At 37.5% G+C, this 27,214-nt stretch overlaps 1 protein-coding gene across 1 annotated transcript in view; it reads right to left on the bottom strand.

Moving 5' to 3' along the window:
• Positions 1 to 27,214, bottom strand: part of COL4A4 (collagen type IV alpha 4 chain) — a 149,144-nt gene that overhangs the window by 10,755 nt on the left and 111,175 nt on the right. Inside the window, exons 36-44 of the mRNA XM_056808487.1 lie at positions 26,434 to 26,541; positions 25,646 to 25,753; positions 18,660 to 18,731; positions 15,721 to 15,849; positions 15,455 to 15,568; positions 12,596 to 12,751; positions 11,000 to 11,107; positions 9,034 to 9,042; positions 5,781 to 5,909 (exon numbers count right to left, since the gene is read on the bottom strand). Coding sequence (XP_056664465.1) covers positions 5,781 to 5,909; positions 9,034 to 9,042; positions 11,000 to 11,107; positions 12,596 to 12,751; positions 15,455 to 15,568; positions 15,721 to 15,849; positions 18,660 to 18,731; positions 25,646 to 25,753; positions 26,434 to 26,541 — 933 coding nt within the window. The remainder of the gene's footprint in view (positions 1 to 5,780; positions 5,910 to 9,033; positions 9,043 to 10,999; positions 11,108 to 12,595; positions 12,752 to 15,454; positions 15,569 to 15,720; positions 15,850 to 18,659; positions 18,732 to 25,645; positions 25,754 to 26,433; positions 26,542 to 27,214) is intronic.

Below are 27,214 nucleotides of genomic sequence, written 5' to 3'. Positions count from 1 at the left end.
CAAAACAACTCCTTTATCTAGATTATATGAGGATCTATTCTATTCAGCTCAATTCAATGAGCATTTTAAGCGCATATTAGGTAATAGAGACAGGATAGTTGTGATTTCACTGGTACAGAAGACTATGGGGTAACTCCCTCTTCAAAATATAGTTTATCACATTCTCTCTAACTTAGAGACAATGATGACTTCTTCTTCTTCTTCTTCTTCTTCTTCTTCTTCCTCTTCCTCCTCTTTTTCCTCTTCCTCTTCTTCCTCCTCCTCTTTCTTTTTCCTTTCCTTTTTTTCCTTTTCCTCCTTCCTCTTCTTCTACTCCTCCTGCTTCTTCTTCCTCTTCCTCTCTTTAAAAAAAAAAACCCTCATCTTCCCTCTTGGAATCAATACTGTATATTCATCCCAAGGCAGAATAGTGGTAAGGATTGGGCAATGAGTCAAAGTAACTTGCCTGTAGTCACAAAGATAGGAAATGTGTTAGGCCAGATTTGAATACAGGACCTCCCTTCTTTAGTCCTTGTCCTCAAACTAGCTGCTCTCCATCCCCCATAAGTCACTTCTATTAGCAATGCTGATGCAAAGATCCCTACCCTCAAGAAATTTACATTCTCCTGGGATAAACAACATATATGAAGTTAATTATACATAACTTACTTGATCAGGTGGTCAAGAATTAATAAAGTGATTTTATAAATTAATAAAATAAATAAAAAGTAATTCAGAAAAAAAATTTAAAAAGTAATTTGCATAAGGAAGAGTTGAGCAAATAAAACCGGACAGAACAACTAGAGTAAAAGTGGCACTTGAGTCAAACCTTAAAGGAAGCTAGAGATTCTCTAAAATGGAGGAGAGGAAAAAGAGGGCATTCCAGACCTAGCGGTAAAAGGCAAAGAATCAAAGGTGTATGGGAACAGCAAGTGAGGCCAGTTTGGCTGACAGTGCTCATGGCACTAACATAATACAAAATGTCCATTTACTTTGGGACAGAGAGGTTGGGAGGGTGGGAGTGGAGGAAAGGTGCCCTGGAGGTCATCCAAGCATTGATGTTTCTCTGTTGCCCAACCCCGTGGTACCTTGAGAACATGCATATTTCTGGATCAGTGTGCCTGAGCCCGGAAGAGTCAAGAGGGGAGCTGGCTCGATACATTTCCCTGTTTTATTGCAGATGCAGCAGGTGGGCTTTCTGGTATATTTGTTTGAAGAGCTCATTATCTATGGAGTTGGGGAAAAGTTCCCACACCAGATGTTATAATGTGGGCTTTGTTCCCTTTAGGGAAAGACAGAAAGAAATTGTCAGGCTGAGGATGTTGCCTTAGAGACAAGGGAAAAAGGTTCCTCTTCATCCCGGTTGTATGCTAGACTCTGTACATTTCACTGATGAGATCTATGATTGGTTGGTTGTTGTTTTGTTTTGTTTTGTTTTTTAACAGAGTGGAATAACATTTAGCAACCATCCTGCGTGACATGTGATTGTCTTCTTTGAGAGAATCAAGTGGCCTGGCTCAAAAAAAAAAGGCAAAAACAAACAGGGCTGCCAGGATCTAGAAGCTTACACGAAAGCAGCTTTCTGTTCAAAATGAGAGCAGTCCAATTCCTTCACCAGAGGAACAGATACCCCAGCTTCTCTGGCCATCTGGGAATTAAAGGCAATTCACAGGTATAATCAGGTGAGTGGGATCATGTTCACAGCACCATAGGGTCAGTCAAGTAATCATCATTAATTAAGCACCTACTATGTGCTGGGCACTACATAAGGGTAGCTAGGTGGCACAGTGGATTATTGAATTTGGCTCAGAGTGGGAGAACCGAGTTCAAATATAGTCTCAGAGTCTGTGTGACCTTGGGAAAGTCACTTAACCCCTGTTTGCCTCAGTTTTCTAATCTTTTTTTAAAATCCATTTAATTAATTAATTAATTTAGACTATTTTTTCCATAGTTACATAATTCATGTTCTTTTCCTCCACTCCTCCCTCTCCCCTCCCAGAGCCAATGAGCAATTCCACTGGATTTTACATGTATCATTGTTCAAAAACTATTTCCATATTATTAATATTTTCAATAGAGTGATCAATTAAAGCCAAAATACCCAATCACATCCCCATTGAACCATGTGGCCAAGCAAATGTGTTTCTTCAGTTTTCTAATCTATAAAGGATAATAATAGCAACTAACTCCCAGGGTTGTTGTGAGGATCAAATGAGATAATAATTGTAAAGTGAGTAGAATGGTAATGCCTGGCACACAGTAAGTGCTCTATAAATATTATTATTTTTTAAATTACAGTTAAAATAGTATTTTGAATAAAATGTTTAAATTACAGATTTCTAACTAGTCATTCAAATTCAGTTTGGCACATAAGTGCTCTGTAAATGTTAGCTATCATTATTATATGTACCAGTAGTATACTAGGTTTTGGGGATAAAAATGAAATAATCTCTGCCCTAAAGAGCTTATATTTTTTCCTCAATAATGTTTCATTTTCCCCCAACTGCATATAAAAATAATCTTTAATATTCATTTTTTCAAATATTGAGTTCCAAATTCTCTCTCTCCTTCCCACCCTTCCTCTCTCACTCCTTTCTACCTCTGCCCGCTCCCTGAGATGATAAGCAATCTCATATAGACTTTACATGTGCAATCATATAAAACATTTTTCCATATTAGTCATTTTGTGTAAAAGGCATCAAACACAGAGAAGGAGGAGGAGGAGGAGGAGGAAGAAGAGGAGAAAGAGAAGAAAGAGGATGAGGAAGAAGAAGAGAAAGAACAAAAGTGAAATATATTATATTTTAGTCTTCATTCAGTCAAGGAGCTTACATTCTACTGGGGAGAGAACATGAATATATACAAGAATATTCAAAATAGGTATCAGGTCTTTGGGGAGCTGAGGGAGGGATGAATAGCAGATAGGACAATTGGGAAAAGGCTTTAAGGGAACAAATGGCAATTAAAATAAATTTTAAAGGAAATCTGGAGTTCTAAGAGAGAAGTGAAGAGATAGTATATTTGAGGCATGGGAGACAGTCATTACAAATGTGTGAAGATGGGGAGGAGTGTTGCCTATAAGGGACAAATAGCTTTAGTGCTAGATGGGACCTTGGAGGTACCTTTCCCTCATTTTGCAGATGAAGAAACTGAGGCCAAGAGATCATGTGACACGCCCGAGCATCCAAATGGAAAATCTGGTATTTGAATCCAGATTCTATAACTCCAGAGCCACTCACTTTTCCACTCCACCACAAAGTCATGAAGAAGGAGTCCATGGTGGTATATACTTCAAAGGCATTAAAAACAAAACAAAATAAACCCCCTGAAATTGAACACCATAATTATAGGAACCAATCTTGGCCCCAGAGAAAAGAAAGGAAAATTCTCTTCCTTTCTTTGCTGATGTGGGGAACTATGGACATGGAAAATTGTATAGTCAGACTCAGTTGATGTGTTGGTTAATTTTGTCTGTTTTTTCCCTTTTTTTTTTTACAAGAGATTGCTCCTTAGGTAGGAAAGGAAAAAGGTGTTATACAAACCAAGAATATGAATATAATTTTTAAAGCATTAAGTATTTTCAGCAAAAAGAGAAAGTAGTTATGATTTAGAGGCACCATATATGATATCTATTAAGGGGGATGCAGAGGACCTCAGAAATTCTCTTAATGAAATAAGAAATGCAAATTATAGGAGAAAGATTATAGCTGATTACAATGACTACAAGACTTTTCCATTCATCTTCAAAATAAAAACATTACAAGGAGAGAATTCCAAGAAAAGGAAAACAAAACAACTTTTGGCTCAATTATCAGTGTTGTGTGTTGGAAAAGGAAACGACTTTAATAAGCTTCCAATTATCTGTGTCCAGGGATGGGCGACATGGAGTGGATAGCTTGGGGGAAGGCAGAAAATGCAAATAAATAAATAAATAAATCCCAAGGGCCCCAATGAATGGAAGGAAACTGGATACTTCTCAAATATTGCTGAGGTTCCAGCAGAGAAAGGCATCTCCTGATGATCCCAGCTTAGCCACTTGGGGTGGTGGAAAGATGAGAGAAACAGGTGGTATAGAACTGATCTATACTTCCAATGATGTTGGCTTGGGACCAGATAGAGTCAAAGGCACAGCTGTGCTTCAGGGGAAGGCAAAGCGGAAATGGCCTCGGTGCCCATTTGGGTAATTCACACGTGGATTATTAGGAGGCGGCTGTGCTGTGAAAATTAGTCCGAGGAGGCCAGGAATCTCTGAATTAATCACTTCGAACTCTCTCATTGTTCCTTTCCTATCTGTGAGGCAGGAGGAAATTAAGGCAAGCAGTACCACTTGGGAGATGCTACCCTTGGAGGAATTATTGAGCTTTGTGATGAATCTGGGGAAACTATAATGGAAACAACAATTTTACAAAATTGTGGGGTGTGTGTGTGTATTCTTTGCTCAACATTGAAACATCTTATTTAATACGCAGCCCACTCTCCTCTAGCCTTATATTCTAGGACAGGATTGAAAACCAGAAATGAAAATCATTCAGTCTCAAATTCCACTTCCCTAGCAGGCAGACTCCTTGAGGGCAGGGGTGTTTAGAATTTTTGTTTTTCTGTCGTTGTACCTCTGGTGCCTAACACACATCACCTTTTCTATTGTAGGCACTTAAATGCCTATTAAATGAAATTGAATTAAATCTCCTTCCTCATCCACTGTCACTACTATTTGTCTACTACACACCTCCTTGGTTACTTTTTAAATGAATTTTAAAGTCTATCACAATGTTTTCCTTCCCTGAAAGTCAAATCAGCATCTCTATACTGAGTCCCTTCTCTCTGTAAAGCATGCTGGGGGCTCTGGTGGATTCAGTTGCATATAAGAAACGAATAGTTTTTATTTTGGGGTTTGATTCTAGGTGTAGAGATTATATTTGAACATTTAATAGTTTAAACAACAATAACAGATTTAAATAACAATTCAAAATAAGAAGAGAGGCCATAAGGTAGTATATGTAACTAATAATAATAACTGATGGAGCACCGAACTTGAAGTTTGGGGGGTTGACTAGGAGGAACAGTCAGCATGGAGGCAGGAAGATATAAGTTCAAACCCTACCTCAAACATTCTCTAGCTTTGTAACCCTGGATGATAATAATAATAATGATAATAATAGTAACATTTATAAAACATCTACTATGTGCCAGGCACTATTCTAAATACTTTACCTCATCAGATTCTTATAGCAGAATATAGAATATTATAGGATATTATAGAATATTATAGGATATATTATCCCCATTCTATAAATGAGGCAGAGGTTAAGCAATTAACCCAGGGTCTCACAGCTAGTATATGTCTGAGGCTAGATTTGTACTTGGAACTTCCTGACTCTTCACCCAGTACTCTGTCTACTGTATCACCAAGCACACTCATCTGTAAAACCAAAGGATGGAGTCCATGGTCTTTACCATCCTTCCTAGTTCTAAATCTATGACCCCAAGTGGCACTTTATGGCTTACAATGGATTTTACATACTCCATTTCATTCGACTCCTACAAATCTGTGAGGTAGGTGCTCTTATCTCCTTTTTACACATGTAGAAACTGAGTCAAGCAGGCATAAAGTGAGTCTCCTAAGATCTGCTAAGCATTTGAGGCAGGATTTGAATTTTGGTCTTCTTGACTCCAAGTCTAGTATTCTATCCACTGGACCACCCAACTGCCTCTTCCTATGATTATTTCAAAACTCAATCCCTTTGTTTCCCCATTTCTGAATGATACAACACAATTATGGTTACTCTTTGAATCAGTGATACCTGGGGAACCTGGTGGACCCCGTTGCCCTGGGGGTCCCATATTCCCTTCTGGTCCTCTTGGGCCTGGAACTCCAGGAAGCCCTGGGATTTTGGGGCATGAAGAAGCATCTGCAGGTGGGCCAGGTTCACCTGAAACACAGGAGGGAAATTCTGTCTTAAAGCCACATCCAAATGGAGAAGGACTCTTCATTGTCTAGTTATCAGTGAATGAACCACTGATATCGTGTTTTAATTTAATGAGCACATTCCACATATCATGTAGGACATGCCTGCCTAATTGATTTAGACGTATGAAGCATTTCATGGAGGGGGAGACTCTAGGGCTACAAGTTCTTGGCGGTCCTCAGGGCATGCCCAAGTGCTCCCCACTTTTCAATGTGGCGCCAGCTGCAAGAGACAGCAGGGGTGAATCTGGCTAGCCCCTGAAGCTGGGCTCAAATATCTTCTTAATGCATTACTGTAAAATTGAATCTGCTGTGTCTTCATGGTTTAATTTATTCTGATGGGTGAGAATTTCAAGATCTCTCAAGGCTCAATATCTTTCTTTTCCGTTACATTTGGAATTTTTTTAAGGTCTCATTCTACCATTCCATAATGTCCTAAAAGATAAAAATGTTGATGAGAACTAGGGATAGGTACAAATAAACATATACATAAGCATAGAGGTATCTCTATAGTTCTCTCTGTTTTTGTTGTGCATTGTTCTGACAGATTAAAATAGAGCCAATTTATTAAGAAAAAAGATGTATCACAGAGTATGTGGCCTTTAAATGATACATATTGACATAAAGTATCTTTTTTTAATCCACTGGTTTTGCAGTAAATTGGTTATTCAGTCTTTATTGTTAGAACAATCAATAGTTACCTTCTAAGAGAGTTTATTGCAAGGTGACCATGAAAAGACTACTGGCTCAAGAATCAGAAGACCTAGATTATAATCCCATCACCAGCCATTATTGATTGAGTGATCTTGGGAACTCATCGACCTTCTTTAAGTTTCCTAAATCATAAAATGGGAGTAGGGTCTACTTTGCTTATTTCTTAGGGTCATTGTGAAAATCAAAGATCAGAGAGGGATTTGAAAACCCTTGTGGAAAGTGTAGCACAAATGTGAGGTGGCATTATTATCCAGATATTATCAGGGTGACTATAATTATTATCAAAATTTAAGAGAGAGATCAGGTTTAGGGGCAAATGTTTATGGCCCCAACTACCAGGGAGGCTGGGATTAATGGATTGCTTGAGTTTTAGGGATTCTTAGCTGCAGTAAAACTAATGCTGATTGGGTATCTGTACTAAATCTAGCACCAATATGGTGAGCCTTTAGGCATTGGGGGACCAGGCTGCCAAAGGAAAATTGAAATTGTCCAGATTGGAAACAGAGAAGATTAAAGCTTTAGTACCAATCAATAATAGGATCAAGCTCTTAAGTGGCCTCTCAACTTTCAGCCTGGGCAAGATAAGGAGAGGGAGGGAGGAAAGATGGAAGGAAAGAAGGAAGAAGGAAGGAAAGAAGGAAGAAGGAAGGAGGGAGGAAGGAAGGAAGGAAGGAAGGAAGGAAGGAAGGAAGGAAGGAAGGAAGGAAGGAAGGAAGGAAGGAAGGAAGGAAGGAAGGAAGGAAGGAAGGAAGGAAGGAAGGAAGGAAGGAAGGAAGGAAGGAAGGAAGGAAGGGAGGGAGGGAGGGAGGGAGGGAGTCAAAGAGTGATAGGAAAAAAGATGATATATGGATAGATAGACAGAGAGAGAGAGAGAGAGAGAGAGAGAGAGAGAGAAATGTAGGAAGAGAAGATCTAGACTTGTGATTTCATTAATCTGGAGAATTCCTGCCATGAAACCTCCCTCCAGTGATGAGGATCAGCAAATTTTCTGTTGCCAATTTATAGTCTTAGGGGCACCCAAGATCACACAATCAGTATCTATCAGAGATAGGACTTGATCTCAGATCTTGACTCCAAGACCAGCTTATATCCACTATACCAGAGTGTCTCCTATCTGCTTAATTAAACATGACAAACTAATAACCTTGTGGTGGCAGAAATGCAAGGAAATTGTAAATAACCTTAAATCTAGCTCAATATGTTACTCCTTCCTTCCTGTATGATACTGCGCATCATTTAGTTTCTTAGGCCATCAGTTTCCTTCTCTTAAAGGGAGGGGGGTTCTACAAGGGAACCTCTAAATTTCCTTTCAGCTTTAAAGCCTTTGTTCCTCTGAACACGACACATAAACATTGTACTTAAACACATTTCTTAGGTCTCGTTGGAGGCCAAGTAGTTTCTAGTCACACTTTGTCCAAATTCTTCAAGGCATAAAATGTTTAATAGGGCTGTGCCGAATGGCCTCGAATTTGTGAGTCGAATGGTCAAATACCAAGGAAACTCCTGAAAACCTGCCAGTCCTCAAGGAAAGATAGAAATTTAACCCCTTGTAAAATGTGGTACAATCTTTCACCACAAATAATACAAGCAGATTGTGCTTTTATGTGGTTTGGACAGATGGTTTACTCTCTGAGTCTTTTCCATGATAGTTAATTTGAGAAATGCACATGTAAACATTTCATATTTGCCTTGCAAGTACACAGAGGCCAGGGAGATATCATTGGGGCTAATAATCATGGAACCACAAACACTATATTTTCCTTTTCTTTTGTAGAGAAATATTCTACTAAAAGAGTTAAGGATAGTTGAGGGATATTTTTTAAAAAAATGTATCCTTGTCTTTATAAGGTATAAAGTGAATAAATATACAAAAAAAGAATAATGGAAAGTTTTAAAGTACTAAGGAACTTAACAGGATTCACAGATTAAATAATTGGAGAGGAAAAATGTGTCATATTTCCTTAAAAGGACTTAAGGGATAATCTTTCCAAATTGTTGATGCTGCTTATTTTAGAGATGCTCTGGTTATTTCTATGGAAGAGACTATAATAGGAAACTCCACAGACATATAAGGTAGAATTTGGCTCTAAGCCTTACTTGTAATTCTCACTCAAAATGCTATAAGCTGGATGTAGATCTCTGCTCATTTGACAACCTATATAGTGAAATTCTACATGATGACATTCTAATATATGGTTGCTATATCTGTAACTAGAATGAAACTGCATTAAAGTCTGTTATAATGGCAACAACCCCTCAACAAAGATGAAACCTTCAAGTTTAGCTTATTAAGTACAGTATGAAGACAGATGGAGAAAACTAGAGAAACCAGAAAACCAAGGAATTAAGTATGGCCCACGTAGAGCACCGCTCACCTTGGCAACCTGCAGGAGTCGGACATCACCACCCAGACCATGCAGGACATTTTCATGCATCATGAAAGAGATTTTAGATTCATGAATTAGGACACAAAGCAACAAACATCCAAGAACTTGTTTGAGAATTTACCATTTGGGGCCACTTAATGACAAAAGATAGCACACCAACTATATCATTTAAATGAAAAAAATGCTTTATCAGTAATCAAATGTCCTTTAACTAACAAAGCTGCCCAAAACAAATGAAAATTGGGAAGTGGAATTCTTGTGAACAGGGCATCTAGGTGATTTTCTCTGTGTCAAGTGTAATTGGACTGACCTCACTCATTGATAATCCTAGATTCATTTATTAAACTTTATATGTGATGCAGTATGTATGGGTATATACATTTTTATATCTACACAATTTAAAATAGATATACATTAATATATACAAGTATATATTTATATATTACATACCCCATAATATATATTCCCATATAAACAAATTTGTTTTATAAGTTATACATAATATATGTATATATTTACTCAATATATACATATATATATATATAAATTTTGAAATCTAAGGTGACAATCATCACACACATGCAGGAGAAGTCATTAAAGAGTCTAGCATGTTTTCCAAGGCTAGTGAGTATTATAAATTGAATAGAAATTCTCAGAAGTCTCAAAAATTCTCAAAATTCTCCAAAAAACAAACTCCAAAGATCAGAAATTAGTAGTTCTGAGACATGGTTTTTCTGGAGATCTCAAGTGTGTCTTCCATTTTGCCCTGGTGTTTTCTGATCCCATGGTCCAAACTATTTCAGTTTATTTAAGGAGTACAAATGTGCTTTACCACCAAACATTCCTCAAAACTCCTAAACAAAGAAAAACTAGAAAAGTGGCAGAGATATAGGGTGGGAAACATTATTAAAATATTCAAGAGCAATGCATAATTATAAAATTCATCAAAATGTCTATCTTAGAAGAGGTAAATCTTTATGCTAAAAAATAAGCTAATTTTAAAATAAATATTATAAAGAGCATCTAAAGTATATCTCCATTCAAATTCTATAAACATGTTTTATATAGAAATCTTCTATGTTGTATATGCTATATGCTACCACTGTGAATTGGTGCAGGTCAACTCTCTAAGCCTGAAAAGCTCTACTTACTTATTTTTGATTGCTGAAATCTTTCTATTCCCTCCAGATTCTTCTTAGGGGCAGCTTGGTTCCTGAAGCCTTCCCCAGTCTCCCAGAGCCAAAAATATTTGTTCCTATTAAATCTTCCTAGAGCACTTTGTCTAGACTTCTCCTTTACTCCTCTCAAACTTTTTTTTGGCATGATATTTATGAATATATTTATTTAAGAATATATTTATTCTTACCTACCACCTCCACCTTCTTTAGCCCTGTAAAAGGTAGACTCTTAGGAAGCAGGAATTTTATAATTCTTCATTTTTAAATATGTCAAGCCTCACACAGTATGTTGGTAAACACTAATAGTTAAATAAGCTTTTGTTGAATTGAATGGATTTCACCTTTTAATGATGCTCAAATCAATCAACCAACAAGCTTACTATATGGGTTTCCTTTATTCCAGGCATCATGCTATGCTCTGGTCCCTTCCCTCCAGGAGCTCATATTTAATGGGGAAGACTGAATAATTCCAATAATTCTATATATCCCAGTTATATACGAAAGAGATGGAAGGTAATCTGAGAGGAAAATCCTAGCAGTTGGATATTTGTAAATACTTGAGTATCGTAGGCATGAGGATTAGTTAGGGAGCTTAACGTGAAATGTAATTCTTATAACCAGAAAAGACATCATTCCCTAGACATTTAATTCATTTGCTAGTGATTTTATAGAATAAGAAACTATTCTGATGGACAATGTTATCATAAATGTTTAAACAGAAGACTCTGCATTGGAACTGTTCTCTGGAAACAAATAGACATTTTTATGGGAATTACCTGGAGGACCGAGGGGACCGGGTCTCCCAGGGGGTCCTTGCAAACCTTTATTTCCAGGGGGACCAGGAAATCCAGGTGGACCAGGGGGCCCCGGGTATCCCATCTGCCCTATAAGGAATGGGATAATCAACCAGTTCAAATCAAATGAGAGAAATAAAATTCAGACATAACTGAAATGACTTAACAAAAAAATCTAAACAGCAAGACCATTGTAATCCTAAGTCTTTCTCCAGAGACATTTAAAGAATAGGAGCAAAGGGAAGTAATGAAGGACATAACAAGGGCTTGATTGAAGATGTGTTTGTGGACCGATAATCACAAAAAGCATCTTTAGATTTTACAGACAATGATGCTCTAAGAAATCTGTGAAATCAGTGTTCCTGGTGTTATAGAAGTAGTGTAAATGTTCAGTTAACTTTAGGAGGCTACTTTTATGTGGTGATTTTAAGCAAATATAAAAATTATAAAAAAAATAGAACACATTCAAATTGTATAATGCAACAATGGCTTAAGAAAGATTTTTTTTTGTCATAGGAATTCTGCATAAATAGTTATTCAGGGGAAATTTAGGTGGTTTAGTGGACTGAGAGCCAGGTCCAGAGATGAGAGGTCCTGGGTTCAAATTTGACCTCAGATACTTCCTAGGTGTATGAACCTGGGCAAGCCACTTCACCCCCATTGTCTATCCCCAACTGCTCTTCTGTCTTGGAACTGATACTCAGTATTGTATCTATAATGAAAGGTAAGGGTTGGAAAAATATTTTTAAATTTATTAATTTAATTTAATATATAAATCGAAATATACAAATATATACACATACAAAAATTAATAATTAATTAGTTAATTCAATAGTTACATGATTCATTTTCTCTTCCTTTCTGCTTTTGATTTGTTTTATGATTATTTTAGTATTTTTCTTTATCTTGCTTATTTAAGCACTTCCTGGGTAGAAATCATGTCTAATTCATCTCTGCATCCTTTCCAATGAATCTATTTTAGAAAAAGTCTCCCACTAAATATCAAATTGAATTAATTATATTAAATTATATTGAGTAATTATAATGCCTCATTTCTTTCCCTCAAAAAACCAAAAAGATGATTTTTTAAAAGTTGATTTTATAGGATTTTAAAAATGTTTGATAATTGAATGAATTTTCAAATTCTGAGAACTGAGAGTCCTAAGACTTTGGTTTTACTACTGACTCTAGATTAATTAATTATAATTTTGGTTAAGTTATTTCACCTCTCTATTAGTTGTAGTCATAAAATAGAGATGATGGGAGGATGGAAGTACTTGATTTTAGAAATTACTTCCATTTCTAAAATACTAGGAGTCTAATAATTTAATGAAATATGAGTGGCCAGAAGTTTCTGAAATACTAGAAATGAAGTAATTAGTAAAAGAAATAAATACTAAAACCTTAAATGATGGGGCAAAAAACAGTAGCCAAATGAACATGCTGGATGATTTTTTTAATACAATTTAAAGACTTATTAGACAATTGCTAAAGTGAATAAATATTTAAATTAATTGAATCAATAAAAATTAAAATAACTTAAATGGTTATTAGAGAAAGAGTAACTTTTATCCATACCTTTCTGGCCATCTTTTCCTTCACATCCTGGATAGCCTTTGGTTCCTGGAGGTCCTGGTGGACCTGGTGGTCCTGGTAGACCTGGTTGACCCTGATCGCCAGGATCTCCTTTCAGACGACCAAAAGTGCTTGGAGGGCCTGGTGGTCCAGGTGGACCTGGACAATGGAAATAAGCAAAAAAGTTATTTGAACCAACTATAAAAAAGTTTGATAGATAGAATTTTAATGAAATTAATTTGATGAACTTTGAGCAAGAGGAAAAAGGAGTTAGTGGGAACAAAGTTCTTATACTGTCAGTGAAAGAGCTTTTCTATATTTCACTGTGATTGATAAAATGGTTAAGATAATGTTTTTGTAGTTTTTAAGTGATATAAACCTAACCAAAGACTCCTTCACCCTCACAGTCTTTAATTTTAAAATAAACATTCTTTGAATTTGGTTTGGATTGCGGTCCCATTGCCCTAGGACTGATATAATATACTCCAAAAAGCTCCTGAGAATGAGCATCCAACTTCTCATTTTTCTACTCAAATCTAAAAACATATGCCAAAATTTGGGGAATTTCAACCCAAATTCTATTCCTGATTGCTGTTGTTTAGTCATGTCAGACTCTTGGTGACCCCATTTGGGGTTTTCTTGGCAAGGATACTGGAGCGGTTTGCTATTTACTTCTCTAGCTCAGTTTACAGATGAAGCAAACGGGGTTTAATGACTTGCCCACAGTCACAAGTGTCTGAGGCTGGAGTTAAATTCATGAAGATGTGTCTTCCTGACTTCAGGCGTAGAACTCTTTCTACTGTGCCATTTCATCTACTCTCTATTCCTGATTAGCAGCTGACATATAGCAAATTAATTTCTTTCTTCCTGTTTGAGTTTTTATCATTATAAAATGTATACAGTGAAAACTGATCCTTTCATTTCTAAAGCATATCTAGAAAGGGATAGTTTTAGAAAAAACTGGGAAGACTTGTATGAACTGATACAAAGTGATGTGAGAATCTAAATGGCCAATTATTCTACAACTTGTTTTAGAGAACTGCTTGGAGCACTGAAAAGTTAAATGACTTGCTAAGAATCACACAATCAGAATGTGTCAAAGGTAGGAATTGAATTTAGAGAAAAGCTTCCTATCTACTATTCTATCCTGCCTTTTGTTATAGATGCCTACATATATATGGATACAGAGATGTATGAATAAAAGAAAGAGCACTGTAATTGGGCATAAGGAAAATTAGGTACTATTTTGATTCCTTTGGCAGCTAGATATTAAACTGAATACCATACTGGACCTTGAGTCCAGGAAAATCTGAGTTCTAATCTGACCTCCAATACTAGTGGTGTGATTCTTTCCCTACTCGTCTTAATTCTAGTGCCTTCCCTCTGTTAATTACCTCCTATTTATCATGAATATAGCTTATTTTAAATATATTTGTTTGCATGTTCTTTCCTCCATTAGTTTGTAAGCTCCTTGAGGGAAGGAACTATCTTTCATTTCTTTTCATATCTCCAGTGTTTAGCACAGTGCCTATCACATAGTAGATGCTTACTAAATGTTTATGAACTGATTGATTGAACCTGGGCACTTAGTTTTCTCAGGGCTTCTCATCTATAAAATGGGAATAAAAATAACATCTACCACCCAGGGTTGTTTTGAGGATAAAATGAATTAATGTTTTTATTTTGTAAACCTTAAAAGACTATATAAATGCTATTATTTATCATCATTATCATCATTATTAGTTCCAACTTTGCTACGAATTCATCATAAGATCTTCATAAGTTATACTTCCATGGGCCTCAGTATCCTCATCTGTCAATTGAGAAAGTTGTATTAAGTAATCTTTGAAGACACTCCAGTTCTAAATTATTGGATTCCATAGCTAGTATAGAATAGAGGCTGGTCCTCCTCCCACCCTCATCAATCCCAAAGGAGTAATATGAGAATGTGTGCCCAGTTTCTTTCACTCACCCTATGTGAGAAGGCAGAAGAAAGGTCCTAGTGCTGAGAAAATAGGGTCAAGCAGAAGAGAAAAAAAGAGACTAAGGAAGTTGTTATGACCTCCTTTATTATTAGGAGGATAGCATTGAAAACTATAGAAACTTATTGGCTTCACCCTCAAAAATCTATGGTGTAGAGCCTTTCTTCTGGAGTCAGAAGACATGGACTTAAATTGTATCCCTGATAGAATCCACCTATGTGGCCTTAAACTACTTATCTTCCCTGAAACTCAGTATCTTTCTATGAAAATTAGAGGATCAGATTAGATCTGAAAGCCCTTCTAGACATAGGTCTATGGTTCTATGAATAGGCAGCCTGTGGTGCTTCAGAGCCATGAAAATAGGAAGATGATTAGAGTTGGGAGTGATGGAGAAAGAAAACAAATGACCAAATGACACTCTTCCCCAGCCTACCCACCCTTTCTCTTCAGGCTCCAAATAATCATTTTTGAGGCAGTCTCAGATTGAGGTGGCTGCCTTCAGACTTGGGATCATAGGCAATTCTGGGAATTTACATACATCTTTCAGATGAATTATCACTTGCTCAAAGATTTCTGTTTTGTTCCCCTCCTTTCAACAAAATAGAAGGCTGTAATATTATAAACTAAGTGCTAGAGATTGGGAAATTAGCTACAGTACCTGGAGGGAGAGAGGGATACCATTTATGTTCTCCCAGGTTTTCAAAGTAGGAGCTCTAACCCTTCTGAGTGGTAACTTTACATCCTAGATCTCTGAAACAAAGGCTATAATACTATACGAGCAAGTATCCTGCTGTCATTAGAAAGTAATAAGCAGAGAGGCATTTAATAACTTGAGATGGGATTATTATTCATGTCTGAATCCATACAGTTCTGTTGATACCTCTTGGTCCATCGGGTCCAGGGGAGCCTTGATCTCCCAAAGGACCAGGAGGAAGAATTTCATCCTCAGGAGTCTTCCCCATAGGACCAGGTAGTCCAGGCAGTCCTGGAATCCCTGTGGAGGTAGATTTTATATCAAAATATTAAAATTCTAACCCAATAGAATAGTTGACATTTGGGGGAAAGGGGAGAGAAAAGGGGAAGGGAGACAGAGGGAGGGAAGAAGGGAAGGAGAGACAGAGGGAAAGAATCAGTAGTGAATCTTACCTGGGGGTCCCAAGGGACCTCTTTCTCCAGAAAGACCTGGACAAGAAGCTCCAGGTGATCCAGGTTCCCCTTTCTTCCCTTTTAGTCCAGGCAATCCCATTTGGCCTGGTGGGCCAACCTCATTTAAGCCTTTATACAGAAAAAAATATAACCCGAATACAGTATTATCATCTCTGTAAGAGAAGGCTATTTCCCCTTGTGATCCTAGATGGTTTATGTCTTATGATACCCAGAAGGTCAAATTGTAGCTGAATAAATGCATAAATATACACATATCTGTATGTCTGTAGAGACAGAGACAGGAGGAGTAAGGGAGAGATACAGAGAAAGGGAGGGAGGGAGGAAAATAGAGACAAGAGAAATAAACAGAGAGAGGCACAAGGGGAGAGAAAGAGGAAAGACACTGACAGAGAAACAGACAGAGAAAGGGAAGGAGAGAGGAACAAAGAGAAAAGTGAGACAGAGAGGGAAGGTAGGATAGAGAAAGAAACAGAAAGTGAAAGAGAGGAGAAGGAAACAGGCAGAAACAAACCATACAAAATTACTGGCCTGCCTGTAGAGTCAACAGCTAGATTTTAAATAAACCCCAGTAGTTCCTCATTACCTCCAAAACCAAATAGAAACTCTTCTGTTTGACATTTGAAGTCCTTCATGAGCTGTGTCCCACTTTGCTTGGTCTCACCCTCTATGTGGACCCTGTGGTTTACACAGACAGCCTCCTTGCTACTACTCATATATGGTTCTCCTTCACCTGATCTCTTACTTTCACAATGACCATCTCATAGCCCTGGAAAACTTCCTTCTCATTGTCTTCTTTCAGAATTGCTTGCTTCCTTTGAGGCCTCTATCATATGTCACTTTTCCAGAAGGCTTCTCCTCACGAACCCTCCCCCAAATAATCTTATATCTGTTTTAACTATATTGTTACCAGTGTTGTAAGGATAAAGTAAGATATTTGGAAGGCATTTAGTTCAGTGCCTGATACATAGTAGATGCTACATAAACATTAACTATTACCATCATTATAATCATTACCATCCTCACTATTACTATCTTCAACATTACCATCACCATCACCATCTTCATCCTCACCTCACTATCATCACCATCAACATCATCCTCACCATCTCCATCCTCATCATCATCATCATCATCATACTACCACCCTTATCACCATAATCATCACCATCACCATCATTATCCTCACCTCACTATCATCACCATCAACATCATCCTCACCATCTCCATCCTCATCCTCCTCCTCCTCATCATCATACTACCACCCTTATCACCATAATCATCACCATCATCATCATTATCCTCACCTCACTATCATCACCATCAACATCATCCTCACCATCTCCATCCTCATCATCACCACCATCATATTACCACCCTCATCACCATAATTATTACCACCATCATCAACACCACCATCCTCATCAACACCACCAGTAGCAGCAGCACCATCATGACCGACATCATCATCCTTACCATCTATTATCCTCTAGTTATATGTTAAGTTCTTTTAAGAAGAGAGACTGTTTTCACTTTCATCCTTGACTTTCCTGTGCCTGGGACATAGTAGTCACTGACTAGTGTTTGTTGATTGAGTCTTCTCAGTTCATTCTCTCAGACTCAGTTCTTCATTATGGGATTTCACTTTAGGGGTCTAGAGGTCTCCAGAGAAAATGCCATCTACTGAAAATTCCATCTACCAAAGGAGTGTAGCATTTTGCAACTTAGATCTTAGAGGCTTGTCTGGGACAGTGAAAAGTAGAGAGATTTATCCAGGATTGTATGGCCAATGACTATGTGTCAGAAGAAGGACAAGGACTAAAGGCTCCCTATCCAATCCACCACCCTGCCTCTCATTCCTCATTATGCATATGCATACCATATTGTGAAAACAAATGAAGTGTTTTTAGACATAGAAGCAAAATGTTTAAGTTAGTTAGAGAAAAAGAGCATACAAATTCAACACATACCATCAGTCCCTCCAGTGGAACCTTAAGAGGCCAAAAAGAGTTTTTTCCAGAAGTATATGAACTTTATCAAACAATAAGGGAGAGCTATATATGTTAATGGATGAGAGTGAGCAACAGAGTCACCCATGGTAACAGTGTGATGGCTTCCCTTTCAACAGTGATTCAAATCTCTAAGTCTGGTCTCAGCAATCACTAATTGTTTGAGTTTAGGTTACTGCCTTTTTTTTTAAAGGAAATACATTTTTTTCAAGTAATCAAAAGCAGAATTGTAGAATAATGGAACAAACTGAAACACAGGTGCTTACGATGAGTTTTGTCACAGCCTGTACAGACATGTGTTTGGGTGTGTGCTTGTCTGTCTCATATTGAAGCACAGAAACTTCTTCGGGGATGCCAACAGCAGTTTTTGCTACTGCTGGGGATAAAAAGGAGAAGGATCTAAAGGCTCTAAATAGACCTATCTGGCCTCTTAAGATAATTATTTAATTTCAAGGTAAAAAAAAATCCCCAGCCTAACCACCTCCCATTTATCTGTTGTTCATGGAATTTTGAAACCTGATTTTACTTTAATAATTTTATATTGAGCACTTGTGGTAGAAAATCATTTTCAAGGGGGTTTCTAATGATACATGACTTTGAGTTGGGCTAAACTTTTCCAAAATCCTGGTTAACTACACAACCATCTTTTGTTAAATAGCATTTTAAAAAATACTCCATGCAGGCCATTTACAATATCCCCCTATAATTATATCTAACATGATAATGTGAATCATTTCAGCCATTATGCTATTTAGTCTAATAATGGACAATTTCATGTCTTTGTATCCACACACCTAGCATACTGCTTTGCCTGTAACAGTTCTTTAATATAGACTCATTGAATTAAATTTAATACACTTCAAATACAGGCATTGCTCTATATTTCTTATAATTACAGAGTTTTTTCCTTACCTGAACTACCCTTTGATCCTTTCTGACCTTTGAGTCCAGGTAAGCCATTCAATCCAGGTAGTCCCGAGGAGCCTTCAAAGTAGAAGAAGCTTCAGTATTAAGTATTAATTAAGTTAATTAAAGAATTAAGTACTAGTGCATGATCACTGAGCAAGCACAATTTACAAAAACATACTAAGAGAGTTCAACAGTCTAACATTAGCTCCAAAGGGCTTGGTCTATATCTATTATTATTCCTTGAGGTCTGATTCAATGAAGGTTTTATTAAAAGCAGCTTGAAATCCAACTGTCTATCAGAAACCTCTAGCAAGGCATCTAGATATATCCTGTACTTGTCTCAAACTCAGTATGTCTAAAGTAGATTTCATTATCTTTCCCCCTTAAGTCCATTCATTTTTTGAACCTCAATATTTCCAGATGGGTATCTCTGTCTCTTTAGTCAACCCAGGTTTGAAACCTTGGAGTCATCTTCAATATATCTCCCTCCATCAGTCCACATCCACATCAGTTACCCAGACTTGTTGACTCTGCCTTAAAAGGACCTCATATCCCCTGTCTTTTCTTCATTGATTCAGCCATTGCCTTAATTCAGGCTTCTTGGCACTCTTCTGAAGTACTGCAATGGTCTCCAAATTAGTTGCTCTGCTTCATCTCCACCCATTCCAATTCATCCTTCACAGAGTTGGCAAATTAATATTATTAAATCACAATTCTGACCATGTTCCTCCCCTTATCAGTAGCTCTCTAGGAACATTATCTCTAGGATAAAACCCACATTCCTTGCTACTTCTCTTTTAGAGCCTTTCTCAATCTGGTTTTCAACTACCTTTCCAAGCTTATTTTTCATTACTCCTCTTCAAACACTTTGTGGTTGATCCAAACTTGTCTTGTTGCTGTTCCTCACATATTAGCATTCCATCTCCTGTCTCTGGACCTTTGAACAAACTGTGTCCCATGCTTGGGATGCATTGTTCTCTCATTTTTGCCTCTAAGAATGCCTAATTTCTTCAAAGGTCAACTCAGAAGTCACCTCCTCTATAAGACCTTTTCTGATGTCCCAGATGCTCTTGTATCCTTATCATAATAATCATGTATTCAGCATGTGTGTGTTTCTACATTAAACACACATTGTCTTCTCCCAACAAATATAAACAAACTTTTCAACAAATCACTGAGTAAGCATGTATTGATCCCTACTGTGTGCCAGGCACTGTTAGACACTTGAGATATGGATACAAATAATGAAACAATCCTTACAGTCTTACTAATGGAGGAGACAGCATGTATGCAAAGAAATATATAAAAGACAAAGTGAATAAAGATAAAAAAGTTGAATGCAAGATATTTTCGGAGGGTAGTGGAAGTTGGTCAGATGGATCAGGGAAGATTTTATGCAGAAGATGGTGTTTAAACTGCATATTAAAGAAAAAAAAGACTTCTGTAAGATGAAGGTAAGGATTGAGTACATCCCAGACATGGGAAGCAGCCAGTACAAAGGCACTGAGATGGGATGTCATGTGGAAGGATGAAATAATACTATTCAGGAAGGGAAGTCATGCCTCATAGGGCTGGAAAGAGAAGTTGAGCAAGACTATGAATATTTTTATCTTTCATCCTAGAAGAAGTATTTGCCATAATACTGGTAACCCAGTTCTCATTATATATGTACTTGAAATTATAATATTGTTTTTTATTTAAAATATTCTGTAACTCATATTGTTCTTAAATTAGTCTAATTTAGCCAGGCTTTCTTAGAAAGAGCACTCATTCTAGAGTCAGGATGTAAGCTCAAATCTCACCCTTCCCAGTTTACTGCTTGGGGAAGTTACTTAACCTCAATGGGACTCAGTTTCCTCATATGTAACTGAGAGGTTATCTAGATGACCTCTGTGGTTATTTCCAGTTCTCAATCTATGATCCAGTCCCTATGGAATGGGAATTTGACATCAGTATTTCTAATTCTCTCATCCCCTAACCACTTTTGAGGGCATTATTCTCTAACTTCATTTTTCCAGTCTTCTTTTTTATTTATGAAATAGTTCTAAAAGTTGAACCAGAGGAACATGCAGACCTTCTTTTATCTGCCAAATCTGGAAATTTATTGCCATTTATCTAAAACAATTATCCTTTTTTCCCCTTTTGGAAACCACTTTGCTCTTTCAAAGTGTTTTGATCTTTGGCTTTATCCACAAAGATTGATGGTTAGGTTTAGTTGGCTTACTGGGGAATTTCTAGCCCCTTTGCCAGCAATCCATTGTAATATCAACACATCTAGCTCTTGGATGGCCACAGTCTCAGACTCCAGCCACAGCTGAACTGGCTGACCCATATCTGACCCAGTGTTATCTTTTTAAATTGAATTATATATATATATATATATATATATATATATATAGAGTATTTTATTTTGTTAGGGATTTTTTTTTTGTTCTTAAAAAGATGAGAGCCTAATAACTCAGGTTTCCAAATCTGAAAGTTATCCGTGCATAAAATATTCAGTAGAGTACAACTGAGGAGCAATTAGGCTATATAGCAAAGCATTCACCTCAATAATGAGAAATTCTCCTTTTCACCTCTGCTGTCAGTCCCAATATTCTCAAGGTTCCCTGAACATAGACCCTTGTGACACCTGCATGATGATTCTCCCTAGTGCTTATCAATGAATGCCAAGTTTGAAATGAATCTTCATTTTAGACATTCCAGCAGAAGCAATCCATGCTAGCCATTTGATCATTTGTGAATGTCTTTCCACTCTGAGGTTTCAATTTGGACAAAGCAATACATTTTCTAAACATGCTTTTGCTGGAAATACACAATAAAGAGAGATCAGATCACTCATTCAGGCCTTGGAGGCTGGAAAGCCAAAGTCCAGTCCTGATTCTTCCACTAGCCCAGTAAGTGACTTTAACTAAATTTCTTAACCTCACTAGGTCTCAGTTTCTTTATCCTTATATAAATAAGGGTGCTGAACTTGTTATTCAGTCATTTCAGCCTTATCTGACTCTTCATGGTGCATTTAGAGTTGTTTTTGTTTTGTTTTGTTGGGTTTTTTTTTTTTGCAAAGATGTTGGAGTGATTTGCCATTTCTTTCTCCAGCTCATTTGACAGATGAGGAAACGGAGGCAAACCGGGTTAAATGACTTGCCCAAGACCACACAATATTTTTAAAACAAGTCATTGATCCCAGGTGAGGAACCCTTAACTTATAGGTATTTGCCTCTAATCTTCTATTCTAACCCCTAAATCAAGTATGCTGGTATACACTGTATTTGCCAAATGTCATTTTCTCCTATAAGGCACATATTTAATAGACTAAATAGATTAACATTTAAAACACAATTTTGCCCATTTTACAATTGAAATAGAAATGTGAACAAACAACTCAAAATCCATATGGTTTGCCCTATTAAAAATGGGTTCAGTTGCTGGCTTATTCAAACCAAATAATCAGTTCTCAAAGTTTATTTGTAACATATTTCAAATATCATAAATTTAGTTCCTCAGATCAAAATGTTTCTGCTAGAAGGTACCTTATTTTTATAATGCAGAATGATTAGCTGTAACAGGGGAGATTGTCAATGGTATTGCACAACACAGTAGAATTTTCAATCAGAAAAATGCATTACAGAAGAAGTTGTCATCCTGGGGCTTGGTTTTGCTGTTTGTAGAGTGACAGTGTCCCTGCATGGCCAGAAGCCTATACTGCAATGCATGCCTGGGTGTGTCCACATCTGACTTCCTTCCATTGCTTCTCTCTTTCCTAAATTCCATCACTCATGTCATCATGCCTAGGGGCGTTTGGGGCAACTTTTCAAACTATTTCTCTTAGAGAAAATTAGCCCAGGACTGCCACACCATCAGGTTCTTTGTGATGTAACTGTAGGTGAATTGATTCAGGAGCAGAAATGGCCACCCTGAATGAGATTTCCATTTTTAGATTTTGTTTTGTTTGGAGTATATATATTGATTATAAAGATTTCCTTTGTCCTTTTTTTATTGTTTATTGGGGTGGGAGAAAGCTCCTTAATCAGAAAAAAATAATAATAAAATTAAATTTCAAAAAGAAAAGAAGGAGCTATCTTATCTAACTATAGTAATACAGACATCTAAGAACATGGAGCATTCTATTTTATTCCATCAGTCTGACCACCTGGAGTATACTAAATATGATGGCAAAGCCCAGCGCATTAGAAGCTAGGAGTCAAAGAACTGTGAAAACATAGTGTCAGGAATTAATGAAAGAAGCTAATTGTATCTAGTCATTTCCCAACTTACCCTTTCAGACAATGAATTATTACTTCAAAGGAAAACTCCAATAATTATATATTGTTGGAAGAAAAGAATGGAAGGAAGGAAGGAAGGAAGGAAGGAAGGAAGGAAGGAAGGAAGGAAGGAAGGAAGGAAGGAAGGAAAGAAGGAAGGAAGGAAGGAGGAAGAGAGGGAGGAAGGAAGGAAGGGAGGAAGGAGGAAGAGAGGGAGGAAGGGAGGAAGGAAGGAAGGAAGGAAGGGAGGGAGGGAAGAAGAGAAGAAGGAGGCTTCTGTCTTGGAGTCAATACTATGTATTGGTTCCAAGGCAGAAGAGTAGTAAGGGCTGGGCAATGGGGGTCAAGTGACTTGCCCGTGGTCACACAGCTGGGAAGTGTCTGAGGCCAGATTTGAACCTAGGACCTCCCGTCTTTGGGTCTGACTCTCAATCCACTGAGCCACCCAGCTGCCCCCTGGAAATCTAGTTCTTGTAGAATTAACTAAAGTTCATTTTTATTTTTTTTTCTTTTTGCTTCAAAGCACACACGAAACAAATCAACCAACAAAAAAGCACTAGGCTCCACATTCTAAAAATTCACTTGTAATAGGAATGGAGAAAGGAAGGAACCCAGCTGAGACATTATTTTCAGTGATGAAAATGTCTGGGAAAACATGAAAGAATGTAGTTCTAGGAGTCAGCACCCTCCCTCCCCTGTCACACACTCACACATACTCCCCAAGTTATCTAATAGTATACACATTTCACAAGATCAGTCCAGTCCAAGTTCCCAGAAAAATGATTTCCATTTGAAGCAGCCAGAGTATGCAAAGGTAAGCCATGCTTTCTGAAGCATGATAATTATAAAGAAACTTTCAGAGGATTGAAAGAAGAGTCAAAAGGTATAAGGGAAATGAATTCTGATAAGAATTTTTAAATGAGAATAACCCTGGAACAAGGGGACCCTCATACCTGCATAAAGAAGAATTACTTTTCATTAGACAGAAAGATATCATTGACATGAAAGTCTTATAGGGTTAGGGGTGATGGAAGAGAGAGAGTATGGGCTTGAGTTTCCCCTGCTTTCCCAACTGGGAATCTGACAGAGTCTGACTCTGGAAACAGGCAACTCTGAAGGAGGAATATGGGCACAAGTCCAAAGATATACCAGGTAAAGTTGTGAAATCTACTGTTTAAGAACTAGGAACCTAAAGGCTTTAATGGGCCTTCCTAGCAAAACCCTACAACAAATGAGATATTAGAAAAAGAAAAAAAAACCACCTCTAGCTATGTGATGAAGGCACTAGCTTATCCTAACAGTCAGAGGGATGGTCTTATAGCCACAAGGTTATAGGTTCAAGTCTTGCCTCTGATTTACACTAACCATATGATCATGGGTGAATCCAGAACCTCTTCATGCCTAGGTAACTCTCTAGGGTATGGCTCGCCAATATTCTATCCATTTACATCAGTGGATGAAATGTACAGATCAGGAAATCCCAATTCTACTGAAATCACATGGCTGTTTTCCTTCCTACCCATGTGAAATCTAGAGGTCTGTGCTTTCAGTATCCCTCCTCTTCACTCCATCTCTCTGTACTCCTCAGGTTAATCTTCTGAGCACACAACATTGATCACACAGCTCTGATTCTTTCAAATATTCCCCACTAAAAAAATATCTACCTTGGCCAGCTGCCACTTAAGACTCTCTTTGATCTCTGTGGCTCTCTGAGTGTAGCATGGTACACTGTATGTTTAGGTATTTAATTTTAAAGATCTGTTCAATAAGTTGCCTAGCATAATGGATGGAATGCTGGACTTTGTGCCAAGAAGACCTGATTCTTGCATCCTCATGGTATTTCCTGGACTGTGGACTGGTAACTTAATGTCCTTGAGTGTCAGGCACCTTTCTAAGACTTTCCCAGGATCACAGATTTAGAATTGGATGAAATCTAAGAAGTCATCTAATCTGTTCTCCCCACCTTACAGATGAGGAAACTGAGGCATAAAGGTACAGTCCAAACTCACTCATCTACTAAGTGGCAGAGAAAGAATTCAAACCTGAATCCCCTGACATAGAATCCATTACCCTAAGGAACATGGATGAACTAAGTTATTGAAAGGTGGCAATTTGTGTTGTCTAAGGGAAACATAGATTTTCAACATGCTGATATGATATTGTTAGATATAGCCTAGCAAAGAGAATAGAATAAGCATTCATTAATTACTTACTATGTGCCAGGTACTATTCTAAGTAATTTACAATTATTATCTCATTTGATCCTCTCAAGAACTCTGGAAAGTTAAGTGCTGCTATTATCCTAATTTCACATATGAGGGAACTGAGGCAGGCAGAAGTTACCCAGCAAAGAAGTGTCTGAGACCACATTTGAATTCACTTCCATTGAAATGCATAGAATAGATTTTAGAAGGAAGCCAGTAACAGCTTGATCAAAGGCTCAAACTGATAACCACAGACTACAACTACTCTAAAGGTTTCAGCTCCCTCAATCATCAAACAGGGAAACAAATTATTTCTTTAGATATTTAAAAGGAAATAAAATGAAAATCAGGCCTGAGCATCAGAAGAATGCTATATTCCAAGCAATGGGATGAACCCTTATTATTTTGGGTACTCATTCTCAAGGCAAGCTCATCTCCAGAAAAGGCATGGTAGGCAGGAGGAGATAAGCAGGCAGGAAATTATTTTCCCAATGCCTGGGTTTCCATTATTATCACTTACCTTTCATTCCCTTGGGCCCTGGAGTTCCTGGATCTCCCCTGACCCCTGGAGGTCCCGGGTCACCTGCCTCCCCTGGATGCCCTTTCAGTCCAGGGATCCCTGGAGAACCTGACAACAAAGGAGGCATTTCTTTCAGAGAAAGAAGCTTCATGAATAAAGCAGAAAAAGCACATGAGGCAAGCTTAATAGTAACCAAGGCCATTGCTTGTTAGCTCCAGATCTCACATTTATTATGTATCCTTCCTCGTCTTTATTTCTTATCCCTGGGAAAGAATCATAGCTTCAGCCAATTGTAGTTTTCACCAGAAAAGTCAGCCATGAGGCCTGTGAGCCTCATGTGGTCCATAACAATCCTGAGGTGAGTATGGACTAACCCAGGTTAAATTGAAATAAAGTAGTTAACTCAGTAAATAAAAAGTATAATAGAACACAGATGAGATGACATTTAAAAACTAAGTCAATATGCAGCCTAAAGAGATCTCTCCATATTGGTTAGTGGTCCTCATTTCTATTTCAGTTTGATACCACTGCCTTTTTTTACCTTTTCCTCCTTTCTTTGGTTTCTCATGAGGAAAACTCACTCAAGTGGTGTATATATATATATATATATATATATATATATATATATATGTTAGTATCTTATATAATATACATTCCAGGGAGAAGCGAAGACAACAGGCAGAATGTTGAGTTTTACAAGAGGTTCTATATTATTACTGGGTCCCTACACACACACACACAGACCTTTTTTTTGCATCAATGTATAGCCAAGTGGGTTTTCAAGTTACCTGGAAGACCTGGTGGTCCTGTATATCCAGGGGATCCTTCCCTTCCTGGTGGTCCACTAGGCCCTGGAGGACCTGGAAAACCTGGATCTCCTTGCTCTCCAAAATATCCTTAAAGACAGATGAGTAACCCCAAATGATGGTGTCACATTACCAAGTCTTTACACCTTCCATATTCATGACATTTTATATAGTCTTGACTTGACACTGGTACTCCTTTAGAATCAAAGTTCTGCTTCCTATGAGCCAGTGAGAATCAAGAATTCTAATTCAGGATGGCTTGTCTATATGGGCTTGTAGCAAGGTTCCAAATTTTCAACAGCCCAGAGCTCCCTGACAACCATATTTGTTCAGTTTTGAAGGACTGGAGGTGTAGAGCAGAGACTAAAAGAAAAAAATTAACAATTGGCTTTATATCCAGAATCCAAAGATTAAAAGGGACCTTAGAAGTATTATGTCCAACACAAATATTATGTTAATTCCAACAATTGTTCTTCTAGCCTTGGCCAGAAAAATTTCCAACTGTATCTTGTTATTCAGTCATTTCAGTCATGTCCAACTATGTGATGCCATTTGGGGTTTTCTTCTTTTAGTTGAAAAATTTTATTTAATTGATTAATTTAGAATATTTTCCCATGGTTACATGATTCATGTTCTTTCCCTCACCTCTACCTATCCCCCTCCATATCCAATGAGCAATTCCACTGGTTTTTACATGTGTCATTGATCAAGACCTATTTCCATATTCTTGATATTTGCACTAAATCATTTAGAGTCTACAGCC

This window comes from Monodelphis domestica, chromosome 8, assembly GCF_027887165.1.
Source record: "Monodelphis domestica isolate mMonDom1 chromosome 8, mMonDom1.pri, whole genome shotgun sequence".
NCBI classification, from domain to species: Eukaryota; Metazoa; Chordata; class Mammalia; order Didelphimorphia; family Didelphidae; genus Monodelphis; species Monodelphis domestica.
The sequence above is the reverse complement of the archived record's forward strand: the minus strand, read 5'-3'. Positions and strand labels throughout refer to the sequence as shown.